Source organism: Drosophila novamexicana, unplaced genomic scaffold, assembly GCF_003285875.2.
Source record: "Drosophila novamexicana strain 15010-1031.04,08,12 unplaced genomic scaffold, DnovRS2.1 tig00001222-arrow-arrow-pilon, whole genome shotgun sequence".
Taxonomy (NCBI): Eukaryota; Metazoa; Arthropoda; class Insecta; order Diptera; family Drosophilidae; genus Drosophila; species Drosophila novamexicana.
In genome coordinates, this window is record NW_020824845.1 from 393,039 (window position 1) to 411,417 (window position 18,379).

At 42.5% G+C, this 18,379-nt stretch overlaps 2 protein-coding genes across 3 annotated transcripts; both read right to left on the reverse strand.

The window, feature by feature from the left end:
• Window positions 1-510: 510 nt before the first annotated feature.
• Window positions 511-7,338, reverse strand: LOC115766739 (protein BCL9 homolog). 2 transcript variants are annotated; one of them, XM_030710703.1, is made up of 7 exons: window positions 7,302-7,338; window positions 7,040-7,239; window positions 6,561-6,974; window positions 5,231-5,503; window positions 2,997-5,153; window positions 2,705-2,934; window positions 511-2,575 (listed from the first exon to the last, which is right to left on the reverse strand). In XM_030710703.1, the coding sequence occupies exons 2-7, from the start codon at window positions 7,161-7,163 to the stop codon at window positions 1,049-1,051; spliced, it is 4,725 nt and encodes a 1,574-aa protein (XP_030566563.1). In that variant the 5' UTR covers window positions 7,164-7,239; window positions 7,302-7,338; the 3' UTR covers window positions 511-1,048. The 2 variants fall into 2 exon arrangements, with proteins under 2 accessions (XP_030566563.1, XP_030566564.1); XM_030710704.1 differs by having other exon boundaries at window positions 7,040-7,327.
• A 2,196-nt stretch (window positions 7,339-9,534) lies between these two features.
• LOC115766787 (homeobox protein onecut) lies at window positions 9,535-18,098 on the reverse strand. The gene is made up of 4 exons (XM_030710803.1): window positions 17,715-18,098; window positions 12,534-15,364; window positions 11,905-12,056; window positions 9,535-11,842 (listed from the first exon to the last, which is right to left on the reverse strand). Exons 2-4 carry the CDS (start codon window positions 15,268-15,270, stop codon window positions 11,486-11,488), a joined length of 3,246 nt encoding a protein of 1,081 aa, XP_030566663.1. The 5' UTR covers window positions 15,271-15,364; window positions 17,715-18,098; the 3' UTR covers window positions 9,535-11,485.
• Window positions 18,099-18,379: the final 281 nt, after the last annotated feature.

The following is an 18,379-nucleotide window of genomic DNA, read 5'->3' on the forward strand; positions in this document are numbered from 1 at the left end:
GAGTTCGTTTGCTTTGGGAGTAATACAAATACTTTTATGTATAAAAAAAAAAGTATCCCCAAGAGGTCTTGGACCCGGAATCAACCGGAACTACTTGGCATCACCTCTGTTCAACAGTCATACCAGCAATTTATTGTCGACCTTAATGAAATTTTAGCAGTAGATTTAATTGTGCGATGGACAATTGCTTAATTGTGGTCTAAAATCTAAAAACTGAAGGGATTTGTTTAAAATAGAATATCAATATCGACCTTTATCGATTGCTTTGAAGCGGGGAAAGTTATCGCTTATCGATTAGACGGTCGGACAGACAAGCAGATGGACATGGCTAGATCACCCCGGTTATTGGTGCTGATCAAGAGTATATATACTAAGGGGCTGCAGATACTTCCTTTTGCATCTTGCATACATTTGCACGCAGGCATAACGCATAACATTTTTACCCATTGATTTGAAAATTTTAGTTACTTTCCCGTAGTTGCATCTAAAATAATATTTTGCATACATATGTTTGATGTCGATGTTGTATTTGTGTTCACATGTTTAATGGAAGAATTTACATGCGTGTACCTTAGTTCTCTTAACATTGATATAATAATATAAGTAGTATATTTAATAATTATATTACATACAATTGCTTAATTGCGTTTAATACAGAGTGTAGCGTACAGGTTACAATAAGTATTTAGAGCTGCAGAGTTGGGTATTCTCAATTAATTATACATATACATAGTCGCCCCAAATCCCCAATCAGCGTTATCTCCTTTCACTCGTGTGATGTATGCCTAGCAAAATCCTTTTTAGTGATTTGATTTCATCTGATAGTTTGCCATCGAATGAACAGAGAACAAGGAAATTGAAATTTCCTTTCGATCTTGGCCTTTGCTTAGCTAAAATATTTACGATAAGCTAACGAATTCTATTAGAAGAAAGCCTAATGCTCTCGATCCGTTCAGATCAGCGGAGACTAGCTTTTACGTAACATAGTTCAATAATCGCCGACTGGCCTGCAAATTAGTTAAATCAGTGGGCCTTGGGCTTGAATCGCCTACTTGTTCACAAAAAATGCCGGATTAGGAGACAGATTTGGCGGCATGGCGATCATGTTGCCACTACCTTGCTGCTGTTGCTGCTGCTGCTGGCTCCTTGTGTTCGTTGCGTACAGTTGTTGTTGAAAGCTGTGGTATTGCTGGGCATACTTTAGATCGTTCGACGAGGGACCAACAAAGTTGACTCCTATTCCACCGCCGGAGCTGCCGCCGTTGCCAACAGACGACATAAGGTTGCTGCTATTGGGCCCACTCATTCCAGGATGACCTTGACCCTGTACCTGAACCGGCGCAGGGCCTTGCATGCCCACGTTTGGGACAACTTGAGATTGACACATGTTGCCCGGTAGAGGCTTTATGTGCTGTCCCTTCGGTTGCCCTTGTGCTGCTGCAAACAATGCTGGCGAACTATTACACGAGCCTGGGCCATTGTTGAACATCACCGATGGATCGTTGCAGTCCAGGCCATCCGAAGCGCCAGGAAACTGGCCCTGGTGTCGATTGACAATATTGCCACCAGGCGCCTGCAAACGGACGCCCAATCCACCATGCTGCCGCATGCCGTGGGGCCTCATGCCACGAATCATGGGCGTTTGACCAATGCTCATGTCATGGCCTGGCATACCCACTCCTAACGCACCTTCATCGTCGAGGCCAGTTAGTTGGTTACAGTTCTGGAAAAAGTTCATGTTGATTCCGTTGCCGCCGTGATTGTTGCCCATTTTGTTTTGTTGTTGCTGCTGCTGCTCGCTGGGCGAGTTTATATTCATGGGCCCGGCTCCAATCATCATAGGTCCGCTGCTGCCATCATTTCCCATCGTGTGCCCGCCGACGCTGTTAGCCATTTGTGGATTGGCATAGCGCTGCAAGAACTCCAAGCTGGGTGCCATGCGCACATTGCCATTATTATTGCTATTGTTGGTGTTGTTTTGCGGCCGGACTGGCATATACTGTATTGTGTTCGGGGTGCTGGCCTTTACTTGTATATTTGGATTAAAGTTGGGCCCAAAATTAACGGGCATCCGACCCATCATACGAGCGCCTGGCGGTAATATGCCATGATAACCCGGCCCAGGACCCACTGGACCCGATCCATCACGTACCACACCGTTGGGTCCTGGACTGAACCCTGGCCCCAAGCCAGCCATCTTGGGATTAAGCATGCGCTGCCCCATTGAATTTATCAACGGATTTATGGGATGGCAATTGTTGGGCGCATTGCTTCCAGCACCATGGCTCATGTGATCCATACTCGTCGCATCCAAACCGGGCACCATGCCGCCGCCATGCTCCATGTTCATATCAACCGGGCCCGGACCCATCATATTCATCCCGCCGGCGGGACTTCCCACGCCAGATACACAGCTGGTCAGCTGCTGCGACATCTGTGCCAACGACGATATCGGATCAAAGTTCTGAGCCATTTTGTTCGGTGGTGGTCGATTGCTGCTGTTAGGATTCAGCGGCATATTATCGGCTCGACGAGCAAATTGTACAGGTTGTCCGCCAGACACGCAATTTTGACGCTGCAAAAAAAAAAAGAAGAATCTTTATTGATGAGCTTTGAAAAATAGGCAGGATAGTCGTCCAGACAGCCGGACACTAAACAACTCGAATATGCGTATTAAAGTTTCTTGGGAATCGTAATTATTTACATTTACTTCCAGAGGATTATTGCCATTGGGGCCTTTGTATGCATTCATGGCAGTGTTTGAATTATTTTGCAATTGTGGGTGCGCATTAAAGTTCAGCCCAGGGCTGGTTGCCGGAAATCGCGAATCCATATTGTTGGATTCGATAAGATGATTCGAAGAGTTCGGGTTGGCATTACCGTTGCCAGGCGAGCGAGGTCGCTGCGGACTTGGCCGTGTGCTCTTCAGATCACCTAAAATGAAGGAAATGAAATGAATAGTTCTTTTTATTAAAGTAATTCAAGTAAGTAATTACCGCCACTTGATGTTGAGTTAAACGATTCGAGTTCCTTGGGCGAGAGGTGCGCCAGCGGAGTACTGGGATTGCTGTTTAGATGATGATTCATCACGTTTGCCGGGTTGCCGCCAGCACCGCGATGTCGACTTGAAGGCGATCCGGCGGCATCTGCTTGAAAACAGTTCTTGGATGTTGTTATGGGACCCATATTTGCAGTGGTGGATACGCTCGCCGCAGATGAGTTTGGTGTCGGCAGCTCCATGTTAGGTGAATTCGATGGCAATCCAAGGGCTCCGGCAGTGCGGGGGGATGGCAGGGAGAGATTATTGGGACTCGATGGATTTGGTGATTGCGTAGCTATTGGCACCGATGCCGACCGTTGAGTGGGATGATAGGGCGGCGGAGGACCTTGAACATTATTACGCATTACCGGATTTGATGGGTTAACAATGGAGCCCGCATTGCTACCAGAACCAGATGCAATCAGTGGCTGCTGAGCACCTGGACCGCCGGCACCTGTACCTGGGCCAGGCATGCCGGAAGGCCGGCAAGCCGGTTTGCCAACTTTTAATCGTTCCTCGAAAAACTGTTGTTGTATCTTTGTCCATTCCATCGGTGCCATACCGCCTTGTGGCATTGGCATTGTCTCTTGGCTACCGATTCCACCCTTATCGCCTGCTCCAGCCCCAACCCCTATGGCCATAACGCAGTTTGTGTTGCCAAATCCGCCCATCATTTCAGGCGAATCGGCCATCAGGTTGGGATTATTTGAGCACTGCATTCCAACATTCATATTGACGTTCATACCACCACCTCCTCCAGGTCCTCCGGAAGCGGCAGCTGCTGTAGCTGCAGTTGTTTGTGGGCCACACGACAGATTGCTTTTTGGGCCACTATTGCACGACATTACGGCTCCGATTTCACCAATAACATCAGCAGGCAGCGGCATCAGCACATCCTCGCCCAGCTGTACGGGCATGTGATCCTGTGATTTCTGTGCCGCCTGCATTTGTAGCTGCATTTGTCGCATTTGGGCATTCGTAGCGCCTCCGCCCGGCATGCTCATCATGATGCTGCCCATTGCCGAGTCGTTGGGCAACTTGTTTAACTGGCCGGGTCCACTATCCTGCTCCGGAAACAGAAACTGATTCATTTTCTTTAGTTTGGCGAGCTGCTCCTCCCGATGCTGGCGCTGCTGAGGTGTCAAGTTTTCGTCCGGCACTTTGACACCTTGCAATGATATTATATTGTTGTCCGTGCTCAGATCACTGTTGCACTTGCCCAGAACGCTGTCGACGCTACCTTCCATCAGCTTCATGGCATGCGACTCGCCAGCCGCCGTCCCTTGCGCGCCATCAAGACTATTCCGATTGACGGCAGACTGATTGGCGTTTGCCGTTTCCCAGCACATTAGGTCGCTGTCATTCACGAGCGAATCGGCCGGGGATGGGTCAGCAAAGGCATTTCGCTTGTTGCTACTATTATCTGCTTGACTGTTAAAATGTGACTTGGGGCCAGCAGCAGCTGCCACACCTGGTTTTTGCTGCGGTTGCAGCATTTTGGCCAGATTGGGATTTGAATTTGGATTTGGATTAAGGTTGTTATTGGAATTCGCATTTGGGTTAAGCCAACTTTGGCCACTGCCAGGTCCAGGCATGTTGCAAATACCCAGGCCCAAAGAGTTTTGTCGCTGCAGCTTATTCATTTTCATTGGATTCTTCATAAAGAAATCCTCAAGGAAACTCTTTGTCGCCGGCTGCGTGCAGTGGTAGGCAATTATCGTCTGAAACTGGCCGCTCAGCACCGACTCTGCTCCATTATTAGCCAACTGTGTGGAGAACACAAATATGTGGTTCTGCTGTTGCATATAATCCAAACAGTTGCCCAGCGCATTGCCGACGCTGTTGTTGCCGCCCATGAAATTTGATGCACCAGGCGACACATTGATGCCAATGCCAAGCGATACTCCAAGCCCAGACCCAGGCGCAGGCCCGGACCCAGCTGGGCCACCGACTGGCCCGCCGGTAACATTCGAACTGGACGCATTGGCATCGTTCATTCGATCAGCATCCAATGAACTGACAAGTGCATTGCATCCACCGATATCATTGTCGCTGCTCAGTCCCATTATTGATGACGGCTTTTCGGTGATATTAGAGCTCAGTTCCATTTTGACTGGTGGCATGATATGAAATGGAGAAATGGCATAAAGTTCATTTATTAAATGAGCAAATCTAAAAGCTAACCCTTACCAGGTGTAACGGATTGATCCGGGCCAATATTACCAGAGGGACCACCAATGGATCCAAATCCAACTGGTGACATGCTTGGGGAAAAGTTGTCTTCCTTCTTCATATTCCCTAAGCTGCCCAACAGATCAGATGTCTCCTCTTTGACAGCATTCGCAGCCGCCGCAGAAGTAGCGCCGACTTTTGTATTGCTGTTGCCAACTCCTCCTGAGCTATTGTTTCCGCTGACTTTCTCCAGCGCTGAGTTTCCAGACGTGCTCGCCTGTTTCGGCTTGGCTGTTAAAGATTGGACAGATTGCCACAATTATAGATTACATTATAATCCTTTTAAATACTTATAGGAAAGGCGATGTTATAGTATGTTTAAATTGAATTATCACACGGATAATTTTACTTGGGAGTGCTCGACTAGGACTTTCTAGCATATTCATGAATTATAGTCTCACATATTATTATTATTCTATTGCCATTATTATTATTAGTTAACAAACAACCTATTTTATACCCACGCTTAGACGCTCAGTTTCACAGATCTTTGTTCAAGTTCATTTGAGGCGTGTTTCAAACATTTCGGCAAATCTGTGCCTTCTAAGTGGAAATGGATTCAAAGATTTGGTGGGTGAAGGTTTCTGCTCATCCAAGGTCAGAGGGCTTTGAGAAAACGTATCAAATAAATTCGGACAAAGCAAATAGGAGAAAAAATCTTGAATAGCCTTTTTGCCGAGGATGCCACTGGATTCTGTGAAGCATGCCTCAAATGATCTTTCGTAAAGATATTTGAAAAATGAATTTTAACGCGAAATTTCACTAAGGAGAAATGGATTTTCCGAAAAGCGTGAAACAGCCCTGAAACGAATTTGAACAAAGATCTTTGGAAATGTGTTCGGGTCCTTTTTTTTCATACTTGCGGGTGACATTTCAACTTTTACATTTTTCAATTCTTCCGATTATGAGAAAGTTCGCCACAGGAATATAATTTGTAATCTATCTAACTATGCTTAAATTTGAGACTCAAGGGCGTTTGGTGAATGTCTTTAGAAAACAATTTTATTTAAATTTTGAGAAGATTTCATTTATGAGTCGTGAAACACAAAAAGTTATCCGTTATGATAACTTTAAAACAGAGTTTGCTTAGAAGGAGACAGCCCGACATTGCTCTAGCGAATGGACTTTTGTACTAATCAATTATATATCTACTTTATAGGGTCGATCCTCAATATTATTAAAAAGGTTCAAAAAATATTAGTGCAACGTGCCCGGCCCCAAAGAACTCTTTAAATGGAATTTGTAGCGATTGGGATAATGTTAAATAATTGAATTATTAATCTCTTACCACAATCCTCGTCCTTTGGGCTGCTCTTCTTTTTTTTTAGCAGATCCTCCTGGTGCAGGTCACCTTCCGAATTCACCCTCTGCGAGAGGCTGCCGGAATTGTTGCTGTTGCTGCTGTTGCTGTTCGTATTCGAGTGATCGCCGGTATTGTTTGGTGGCGAGTTGGCGCTATTATTTGATAAATTCTGTCTGAGAGCGCTGGCTGGGACCGGGACACCGCCGCCGCTACCGCCAACACCCACATCTGATGTCCCAGATGCATTCACGTTGCTTGTATTCGGATTTGTTGTGTTTTTACTACTGTTGTTGTTATTATTACTGCTGTTGTTGTTGTTGTTGTTGTTTGCGCTGCTTGTGTTTTTGGCAGGTGCGTCCACTTCATCTGACATGGTTTGGTTTTGATTGCTTGCGTTCTCTAAAAAAATAAAACAAAAATCAGTATGTTATTGTTTCTTAAGGGATTCACGCTGCCTGTCTCACCTGGCGATAAAGTGGAAAAGGGTTCGGTTTTCACCTTAACCGTTTTCAAGCCATCAATTTTATTGGCTCCATCGGGGTTCGTTGGTGATGATTGGCTGGCGCCTCCAGTTGTTGCGGACAGCATTCTAGATTTGCCTGCATGGAACACTCGAGTGTGTTCGTTCTGCTCCGGTTTGGGATTGCTTGGACCGTCTGTATTTCTATGTGAATTTGGGTTATTTTTTGTCCATGGTCGCAGTGGAGAATATTATCTCCGGCTTACCCATTCAGTCTCACTTTACTTTATTTATTTCATTTAAAATACACACACATACGCTAATTTGTGTTTGTGTATAAACGCTTCCATTCAAACAAAACAACAAAAAAAAATTCTGTATACACACAAAACACACACACACACACAAATGACACAATTAGCTTGAAAAAATTATACTAGAATACAACGACACTCAACATGCCTTTTGCAGTGCTTGCACAATTATTTGATAGCGACTTATGGACAAATAAATATTGTTCGCTCAAGAATTTAATTTATTTTTATTTTGTAAATACAAATCGCACAGCCACTTGGCATGCTCCTTCTATGAAATACACAATGTGTTCGAAAATACTAAAAGTATTATTTTGGTACTGGTGTCTCGCGGTACGTTACGACTGCATGACGTGTACGGCAATAAAAATAGCGGATACTTACGAGTAACTGCTTGGCTTATTTCATAGAGAATACTTAAATGACACAGTATTTTAAAACAATTATCTAATTTCGGCCATTAGTCATGAATTTCTTTACGGTAAATAGATAAATTTAATATTCAGTATTTAGGAATTAAAACGGAATATTATATATTAAAATTCAAAAATAAATGAATGTAGATAGTAAATAATTTAATTTTTTGCAATTTTGCATTTAAATTTATTTGGTTTCGTGCTTAAAAACATAAATAAATGCATTTGAAAGTGACCGATACTTTTCCGATAACAAGTACCAAAATTCGACGCTAAGTCACCGCCGCTAATTTGACGCATGTAAAAGAGTAAACAATTTCTTACTCGCTATCGATAACACGCTTAGATGAATTCCATCACTACGATAATATATCAGACATTTATTTTGGTTAATTTCTTACAAAAGAAAATTTTACTACATCAAACAATTAATGAACTATTGAAAAAATACGTAACACCTAAATTACAGCTTTTTTTAAATATCGGATTTCACATGTTCACAAAATATACATATTTAGAATTATTTAGTAGTTTATAACCTTAGTTCCTGTATTACTTGGAAGATTTGCATTTAATTAAGATGTAATATTAGTTTCCATCAGAGGGTTTAACAGATTTCGGGCTTACAAAATTATTGCAGTTAATAAATTAAACGACAGAAGATGCTCGGAATCCAACTGTAACATAGAGTTGACAGGATCCTTATCAATAGTTTTTCGTTGCGAAATTTGTAGGACCATCATGAAATCTAGCACATGGCTAGATGTTATTTATTGCACAATTACTTCAGATATGATTCGTAAAGAATGAGTAGAAGAGGCAGCTAAAAAAATGATTGAAATTAAATAGTTAGTTAGGGATGCTTAAGTAATAAATTCCAAAGTTTCGCCTCCAAAATGACAACTATTTGCGGAATTTGGATTTGTTTTATTTATTGCATTTACCTTATTTATACATATGTAAGTATTTGAATGGGTCTACATACGCAAATGTACGCACTCCATTTATAATATTTGTAGTGTTCATTGTATGTGCATTGTATGTGTTTGCACCTCGTTTAGACTAAATTGACTAGCATATATCTTAGCACTGCATTTATATGAGTATTCGCATTCGTGTTTATATTTCTCTTTAATAACTGTTAAATAATAAGTAGTTTGCATATATATACCATATATATATGCAGACAGATAACTAATATAATATTATATATTTACTCATTCGTGCTACTTGTTTGGATTCTATTTTCAGTGAGAAAATATAAAGACATTAAACATTGGTATTTTTTTGTTGGTATTTGGTATTTGCAAAACTAAATAACCGTACATACTTATGTACATACATACAATATGCACATGTGTGTGTGTTTATGTATGTACATTTCTAATAGTACGCGAGTATATACATATACATATTTATATAGTTTAATGTCGATTATGTAAAAAGCATTACAGTATTTACACATAGTGTTATTTTTATGTGATTATGTTTAAATGACTTCAGTGTATTATTATTATTATTATTATATTTGTATTTAGTTGTACCTTGTTTATTTTATAAATTTGACTAGATTTACATAGTTACATTTTTTTTGACATTTTTTTTGTGAGATTTTAAAAGTTTGCATCACTCGGTTTCAAACGCATTTAATAATGTCTGTATTTACATGCATTTTCAAGTGTGTGTGTGTGTGTGTGTGTTCATTTCCTTGCCTTTTAAAGTGTGTGTGTGTGTGTGGGTGTGGGTGTGTACACGTCCGAGCTTGTCAAAAATGTAAACAAAAATATTGCGCTCGCAAAGGTTAGTACATACATACATATATTGCCACATCAAATGTACAGTACTATTTTCTACTACTTAACAGTATTGGGTAAGAGAAAGATTAACAAAGAAATGTCTTACAAAATAAGCTGAATTTTTAAGAATCAGGTACCAAAGAAATTTGCTTCATTTACAAGGACTTTTTTTAATGGTTTCATCACACAAAAACCATATATGCCTTAAATACTGAGCATATTTTATATTTGTTTTCCTTGAAAGTAAACCAAGTGAACCTTCCAAAGACTTTTCTGTACCACGTCATTAGTCCCAAAATGCTTATGGAATTGATTAGTTCTTTCATTTGAGAAAAAAAAGAAAGAAAGTACTCAACTAGAAGATATCTTCACACTTCGGCAAATTGTTTCTTGAATAACTTTTTTGAAGATTGAACATTTCCAAAATAAAAGTGCCTAGATTTTATGCTATATCTCAGTTGCATTGTTTGGAGAGGAATCCAAAATTGGGAAATTCATTCTGTATGTGTTACACAGGAAACACATAAAAAACACAGTTTGAGCGATTTTACCCAGAAGTTATCTATTTCCCATTTATAAAATTAGCGTTTTTTCCACGGCCTATTACTCTATTTAAGATATCACTTTTTCACACATTTTCCACCGTGGCAAATTTAAATATACCCTCACTTCCTTGAACAGCATGTTTCAAATTATATTTCATATTCTTTCTTTCCTTTTTTGAATATGAGTTTCAAGCTTCTGCTAAGTGCTTAAAAATTCTTCAAACATTTAAACTCACGCTTATAAAAGTCGCTAAGCTCTAGTTTTTTTTATGTACTAGAGTACAAGAAATTTAGCTGTAAATAAAAGAATTTAAACACAAAAAAAAATTGAAACATTTGATCATTTTTTCATAATAATGAACCTAGAAAATTTTGCTTGAAGCCAAAAAATAAATGTTCGTACCATTTTGCCAAAAAGTAGGAAATCTTTTACACCCATTTTCCACCAAGGAGCTGGGGATTTTGCGAAAAGTGTGAAATGAATTTGCACAAAGATCTTTTGAACTGAGTTTTAGGTTGATCGGATATTAGATAAAAAGCTGCTAGCATGCACTTAGATAACAAGGATAACTACAATAGGACAGCTTACGGATTTATTGGAAATAAATCATTGCTGAGTATCTCCTAGTTGTGCACCGTCGACCAAAATAGGGATGTGGTACCTCAAAAACCCCCCATTATATTATACCTGTGTAGGTGTAAGGGTGTAAGGATCAATAATTTCACATAGCTCTTGTGAGGAGAACGAACTGGAAACGAGGTTAATTGAAGTGGTGTAATTGAAGCTTGGCCGACCAACGATCATTTAGTTTTAATTTGGGATCTTTGTAATAATTTGAACCTAATCGAACCGATACAAGCTTTGCAGAGTTGATGCTAGCTAGCAAACTATCGTGACAATCAACGTCCACTTCTACCTGATTATTCAGGTACTCAATGCAATCGGCAACCCCTAAGCCATCAATGGATATGTCCGCCTGTTGCACAACCAAACTGGGCGACCATTGACCAGGCAACGAGTCCGGGTCGGAGTCTGGATGTGATCGCGTCTGAGTAGTTTGTGGGTGCGTTTCCTTTTCCGACTCCAGCTCGACTAGTTGAAAGTCGCGTAGATCATCGGGGCTTACGTTGAAGGCTGTTCTCACTATTCGATTCTTATGATTCTGAAATCTTTTGGTACGCTTAGATAAAACGATCTTCCTATTGGGACTTGGACCTGGACTCGTATTATTATCCGCATCCAATTCGGATTCGGAATCGGAATCGTTGTGGGTGTGGCTGTGGCTGTGAGTATAGGTGCGAGTGCAGGAATTCTGGTTATTATTTTCACTCTGGGACTGTTTGCTGCGCTGTGTTCTTCGCGTGTATTTGCCATTATGTCACAACATGTCGTCGTGCTCATCGCCATCGTGATCGTGATCGTCAACCAAGAAATCATGATGCTCCAGGTCCAGGTCCATTTCGCCCTCATCATCGAAGTTGCCCAGCGGCGACATGGCTGTCGTATGCATACTTCCGTAGTGCCCATGGGTTCCACTGTTGCTCTCCCTCTCATCCGTCTCCTCCTGATGCGGATGCCGACTGTGCTGATGCTGTGCATTCTTGGTGTCATCATCGCGCCACTTGTCCATGGAGCGTCGACGAGCGTTCATAAAGAAGTTACCCACCGTGGTTGGCTCCAGCCCCAGCTGGCGTGCAATTGTCACTTGCATCTCCTTTGAAGGCCTCTTTGTTTCCTAAAACAACGACTTCAAATTACACTCAATTGTCCCATAATTGTCGCGCTAACCTCACTAACCTTAAAAATTGCTTGTAGTGTCCGCCGCTGTAGATCCGTAAATACCAAACGTGGCTTTTTTGGCTGCGGCATTTGTTCTATATGCGGCTCCTCCTTGCGACGGCAATTGGACCCGGCGCCAACACCAGACCCCGCAGATCCGCCTAAACCGGCTACAGAGGATCGAACAAAATATATTAAATATTATATTAATTAACAATGTTCGAAAAATATTCAATAAGTCTACCCTCCATAGATTAGTCTCCCTCCAAATTTGAATCAAAACATCCAAAACTTGTATAGACCCCATTCACATAGGTCGGTCCATAAACATTCAGCGGTCCCAATCAATGGACTAAGTAAACTCATTGTTGTTGTTCATTACTTATTAACTTTCCAGCACAGGGGCTGATTCACATAAAATTGTAATTAAAACATTCAAAAATGGTCTAGACCCTATTCATATCGGTCGGTCCAGACACATTCCGAGGACCCAATCAATGGGCTAAGTAAACACTAGCTAAGAAACTCATTGTTGCTCTCATTACTCATCACTTATTAACTTTGCAGTTTGACAGACCTTAAGACCTTAAACTCCCGACTTGTCTGACTTATGGTCATGTCTGACATATGGTCAATATTTAACTTACCATTTCCTGAAATAGTCGACCCATGCGATGCATCCGAGCTTGTGTTGGTTAACACTACTGCGGGGGCCGTCGATGAGCCTGAGCCTGATGAGAAGACAACGTTCCCCATGCTACCCACACCCGAACCAGAACCGGAACCGGACCCAGAACCGGAACCAGTTGCTGGTCGCTGGGGTATCTGTGCGGCTGCCATGCGCAAGGCGGACATGCGCTGAAACTCTGGCTCTTGGAGCCATTTGAACATGCGGCGGAAGGTCTCTCGGCCCGATTTGAGCTTGGACCATGGCTTCGGGTTGCGCAATAGATCCGACAGCGTACCCTGCGATCGACAAAGCACACGCTGTGCAAAAATCGCCTGGGGTATGCTGTAACGCTTCAGCTCGGCAGAGATGCGTTGAGCCAGCTCCTTGGTATTGATCTCCTCCATGTCATTGGGACCATTCGCACGATTGTTGACCGCAGCAGCAGCAGTTGAGGAGACGTTGCTGGACCCCGATGCGACTCCAGTTAATTTTGGGGAATGCGTTGACAGCTTGGGCTGGGTCTGTTCACCGACGAATCCGTTCTGCTGTTGATTTATATTGCACACTTCCAAGTTATTGTTTAGGTTATGGTCGCTGTTGGGATTGCATTCATTGCCGTCGTGCTGACCTTGATGACCGTGCTGTAGGTGTTGCTTTTGACTCTGTCGCTGGACAATTTCATCAATGCCAACAGCAATGGAATTATCGCCGGGTGGTGGTGTCGGCGAAAGTGAGACAACAACGGGCAAGTCAACCGACAGATTTGCAACGGATCCGTTTATATGCGGCAGCGTAACAACGGATGCCGGCGAGTGCAAGGACATGGAGACTACGGAACCGGCAGACACCGAATGCGGACTAAGCGTTGGACTGTGCTGCAACCTAAGCTGAGAGCTGCGACCGCCAGTTGAATTGTTGGATGTGGAGGACGTGGCCATGAGAAGTTCATGCTCATGATGATGATGATGTGTGCGGTAGGATGATTCATAATCGCTGACAACGACCCCGTCGGAAATGCCACCCGTTGGCGAAAGGCATATGATCTGTTTCTGAAGTGCCACCGGTGCCAGTTGCATAGCCTGACCACCTTGATTATGTTCATGTCCGTGTCCATGTCCGTGTCCATGTCCCTGTCCTTGCTGGCCTGCTGTTGCTGCTTTATGCACATTCAAATTAACATTCCCCTGAAGTTGAGGGGAATGCGAGTGCGAGTGCGAGTGCAATTCGGAGTGAGGCGAGAGCGTATCACAACCACCTGGCACCGAGCCAGGCACCGGCGACGGCACCGAGGAGCTGTGAGTGTGCAGATCGCACGAGCCAACCATTCCGGACAGTCCGTGCGATGGCGAGCTGGCAAAGTTGTGAGGCGGAGGTGAGATCAGCGAAGGCAATTTATCATAGGAGGAATACGGCGACTGAACACCGCCCAAACCACTCAAACTTAGATTACCCAAGGAGCCCGGGTGTGCGCCCTCAATGGGCATAGGTAAACTGGTGAATGAGCCATCCGAGGTGCCGCCAGTGCCACAGTTGTTGATCCTGCCATTCGAATTGGTGCTGCCATTGGCGCTGCCCGACGAACTCGCGCTGCCTGAAATGTGGCCCACATAGGCGAACTTATCTGACATCGTGGATATGGGCGGAAGCGGCTGGATGGGCGTCAGCGTTGCATATGACGTTGGGCTGAAGCTCGGCTCTGATATGCGATTGTTTACCGAAGTCAAGGTCTGGTACGTGCTATGCTCCAGTGCATTGTCAACGGCCAAAGCAGGGCTAAGTAGCTGACCCCCAGAGTCGCGATCGTCATCATCCTCGTCCTCATCAATGTCCTCCTCATCCTCCTGCGCCTGCACAATAACGGACAGCGCCTCCCGATGATGACCGTGACTGCCATGACTGCCCATTCCCAGTTGTACTGTACGCTGATGTTGACGCTGCTGCTGGTGCTGCTGGACTTGGTGATGGATCAATTCCGATGAGGATGCGGCAAGTCGATGACCATATTGTTGGTGGTGGTGGTGTTGATGGGGCTGATGCTGATGGTGCTGATCATCCAAGAGCTGTTGGTGGTGTTGGTTGAGAGTGACCTCCTCCATGCCACCGCCGCCGTCAGAGGACAGCTCATCGATAACGCTCACATTGATATTCGACATGTTAATGTCGATATGAGGGCTGGCGCGCCGATTAATCCCATTGACATCGGCATTTTCGCGTACAATGACCAGCTTGTGCTCTTGCTTGACTGCAATTATCTGGGATGTTGTACTTACGCTCAACCCATCGAGGCTTATGTCGGAACCCCCGAAATCGACTGGACTATGACGCTCCTGGTGTATCGGTAGCAGGGACATGGGCAGACTCCTGCCGCCCTGCAGTTGAAGCTGGTGAGGCACAATTTGATAGGTCGCCTGCAAATTGTTGTGACCCATTTCGTCGATAACCATAACCACTGAGGTGGAATCCTCCTCATCATCATGAATCCGGCTGCTGTCTGTGTGTGTCGCGATCAGAGTCTGCATGGCGCTGCTTAGAGCCGCCGGCGAATGCGGTTCTGAGCGTGGCTTTGCGTACTTCATCCCTGTCACTGCATCACCAGACTCGCCCTCCGGCGTCTGCGTCTGGTGTGCTGATTCAACTCCAATAAATTCACTTGTTTCCACAATCAGCTGCTGGCTGAACGCTTGGGAATCAATTATTTCATTCATCGATTCCATTCCTCAAACTACCCGTTCAAAGTTTCTCAGGTAACGCAAATATGAAATTTCCGAGATCCAGCTTTCGATTTCAGCGCACCAGCTGACCGATACACTGTAATAAAGCAAAAAAAAGAGTTGTATAAGTTACACTTAAGATTAAAAAAGATTCGAATTTCAGTCCTGAGCTATGGCAATTTACAATGGAATTTAGCGTGTAGTTACCGCATTTTCCAAGACGTGTGAATTTTGCGAAAAGTGTGAAAACAACTCTCAAGCGGAAACTGGGCGAGTAGGTAATATCTTAATACCAGTTAATATACTTCATATGTATAATACCCTCGCGGTTTCTTACCTTACTAAGTTATATATATGTATATTATGAGACTGTTATAGGAATGATCATGAATGTGAAAAACTAGCTTACCAAGACGAACAGAGGTATTAATTTGAGCCGTGATCAGTTATGATCAGAGCGGATCAATAGGCTCGGCATTTATTCGTTTTACTATGCTTCCGTATATTTGCGAAATCCTAACACATCCTATCATCGGACTATTATTCATATAGCGGCTATAGGAACGATCCGACGACAATTAAGTTGTTTTATGGAAAACTTTTTTTTTTCTCAAAAATAAATATATCATTACCAAACTCGCGATTTATTAGTTTTACTCCCTCCATTTTTGCAAAATCTTATCTACATCGGACCAATATATCATATAGCTGCCATAGGAACGATCGTTCGAAAAGTAGGTTGTTGCGTGGAAAACCTTTTTTGTTTTTCAAGATAGCTTAAGCATACTCGTCATTAACTATTTTTCCTGATATTTTCTTAGATACGGGCAAAGCACTATGAGGATTATGAAAAGGTTGGCCCTGCAAGAGTATTAAAATTCGGCGTGTCAAAGATAGCCCTTCTTTCTCGTTTTTTTTATACCCTGAACCCATTAAAAATGGGTATAAGGGTATATTGTATTTGTGCAAAATCCAAATGTATGTAACTGGCAGAAGGCAGCTTCTCCAACCCCATAAAGTATATATATTCTTGATCAGCATCAATAGCCGAGTCGATCTAGCCATGTCTGTCTGTCCGTCCGTCCGTCCGTCCGTCCGTCTGTCCGTATGTATGAACGCAAGGATCTCAGAACCTTTAAGAGACTTGAAATTTTAGATGTAGGTGCTCCTAGGGCCTGCGCAGATCGAGTTTGTTTCATATAATCGATAACTTACTCCGTTTCCAAGCAATCGATAAAAGTCAATATCGATATCCTGTTTTTTGGGCAATTTTGGTAAATAATAAGAGCTAGAGTCACCAAACTTGACATATAGCTTCTAAAATAGAATATATATATATATATATATATATATATATATATATATATATATATATATATTTGATGTTGGAAGAAGAGGGTTCAGGGTATCCCCTAGTCGGGAGCTCCCGAACCTCTTACTTGTTTGTTTTTGATTTGGAGAAACGAAAGAACTCAACAAATAAACTATGATTAATGGATTGCCGTCTTATGTAGTACATGCCAGTTTTGGCGTGTCTGTAGAATGGTCTGGTTATTAATCCTAATACATGGTTAATATGTAGTAAATACTTATACTTTCAAATAAGCCAAACCACGCTAATCGAATTAATGAAAGTCCAACACTTGAACTAAGACCTGGGTTTGAGCATGTGAAAAATAAGCTCCACTCATGACAGAAAGTCGGTTCGAACCGCAAACCAAACGAACAACAATTATTTTTTTTTTGGTTTTGCAGTCCATCTTTAAAGGTAAGTGTTGCACAACTTTATTGTATACTTTTTCACAGACTTTTAATGATTGCTTGGGGGATTTCCCAAAAAAACTTTTTTCACACGCTAACGCCAATCCCTTATCAAGTCCGACTTATTTTAGTGGATACGTGTTTCAGTTGAATATATATTACGGATACATATTTGTTTCTTATTTGTTGTCAGTTTCCTGACTTCGTTTTGTTTTCGTCCCTGTCCGTTGCCATCGTCGCCAAGCCTTAAGGGTTGATTTCGTTTCCACAAATAACACACACGAACGTACATATTTAACTAATTTATGTATGTGTGTGTGTATATGTTTTTTTTTGTAATTTAGTCTTATTTAAATGGTTATAATCTAGTATTTTTTTTAACTACATACATACATACATGTTTTTTTTCGCACTAACAACTTTACTGTAAATGCGACCCACACACACACGCGCACGCACACTCATGCAAATAGAGTCTCTTGCCATGTACATGCATACGCATGCCAAGTTATGTATGTATGTATGTGCATGCATGCATATGTTTGTCGATTTGAGTGTTTATGTTTTTATATCATGTAGCTGTCTATGTGTGTGTGTGTGTGAATGTGTGCTAAAAGGGGGTTCTTGGGGTTGTTTTCACATTTGAAAATAAAGCTTTATCCACAAATATTCGCATCCAATTTTACCTTAAGCCATTGCTGGGTCTTGGCTACATCTTTACTGGGTCGTTTGTTTGTTTTATTTGTTAGTTTTTAAGTACACTTCAGTTTATTATAAACAATTGAAATTTAGTGCCATTTCCAAATGGAGTCGGCACAGCCTCAGTTTTCCTATATATGTATTAAATTAGTTCCTGCGCTGCAGAAGGCTCTGGTTGGGTAATAATGTTCGCACGAATTATTATCAAGAACTTTCGCGGCAGGACCGACAATAGTATATCATTTTTGACGGAACTATTTACAATTATATATTTATTTGAAACTGGCACAGTACAAATGCATGCATTTATCGTGCATGTGTGTGAGTGTGCGTGCGTTGTAAAATTTTATTATGTATATGTGACCGAGAGCCCGCGTTGCGCAAGGTTTCGGCCGCACGCAGAATATACCCAATTTGAACTGAACTGAAACTAACAGCCACATATACACACGAGTATCTTAAGCCTGATGAGCGACCCCTACCCCTACCCCTACCACCCCCTAAAAGCACCAACCCAACCACCCTTGTTGCCACAGGAGAGTTGCCACATGATATATTTGTATTTGCAGCGTACTGTTTTGACTGGAAAAACGTGCTCTGTCTGCATTGGGCATATCGAGAATGCCTATTGAAATTTCCAGTTAAAATAATA

Excerpts from the sequence above, each read along its gene's own strand:
- LOC115766739 (XM_030710703.1), bottom strand. The coding sequence starts at position 7,163 with ATGCTGTCCGCAACAACTGGAGGCGCCAGCCAATCATCACCAACGAAC. Across the intron at positions 5,504-6,560 it reads CCCAAAGGACGAGGATTGTG|CCAAGCCGAAACAGGCGAGC; the intron begins GTAAGAGATTAA and ends AATCTTTAACAG. Across the intron at positions 5,154-5,230 it reads GGATCAATCCGTTACACCTG|TCAAAATGGAACTGAGCTCT; the intron begins GTAAGGGTTAGC and ends TCATGCCACCAG.
- LOC115766787 (XM_030710803.1), bottom strand. The coding sequence starts at position 15,270 with ATGGAATCGATGAATGAAATAATTGATTCCCAAGCGTTCAGCCAGCAG. Across the intron at positions 12,057-12,533 it reads GTCGACTATTTCAGGAAATG|CCGGTTTAGGCGGATCTGCG; the intron begins GTAAGTTAAATA and ends GATCCTCTGTAG. Across the intron at positions 11,843-11,904 it reads CACTACAAGCAATTTTTAAG|GAAACAAAGAGGCCTTCAAA; the intron begins GTTAGTGAGGTT and ends TCGTTGTTTTAG.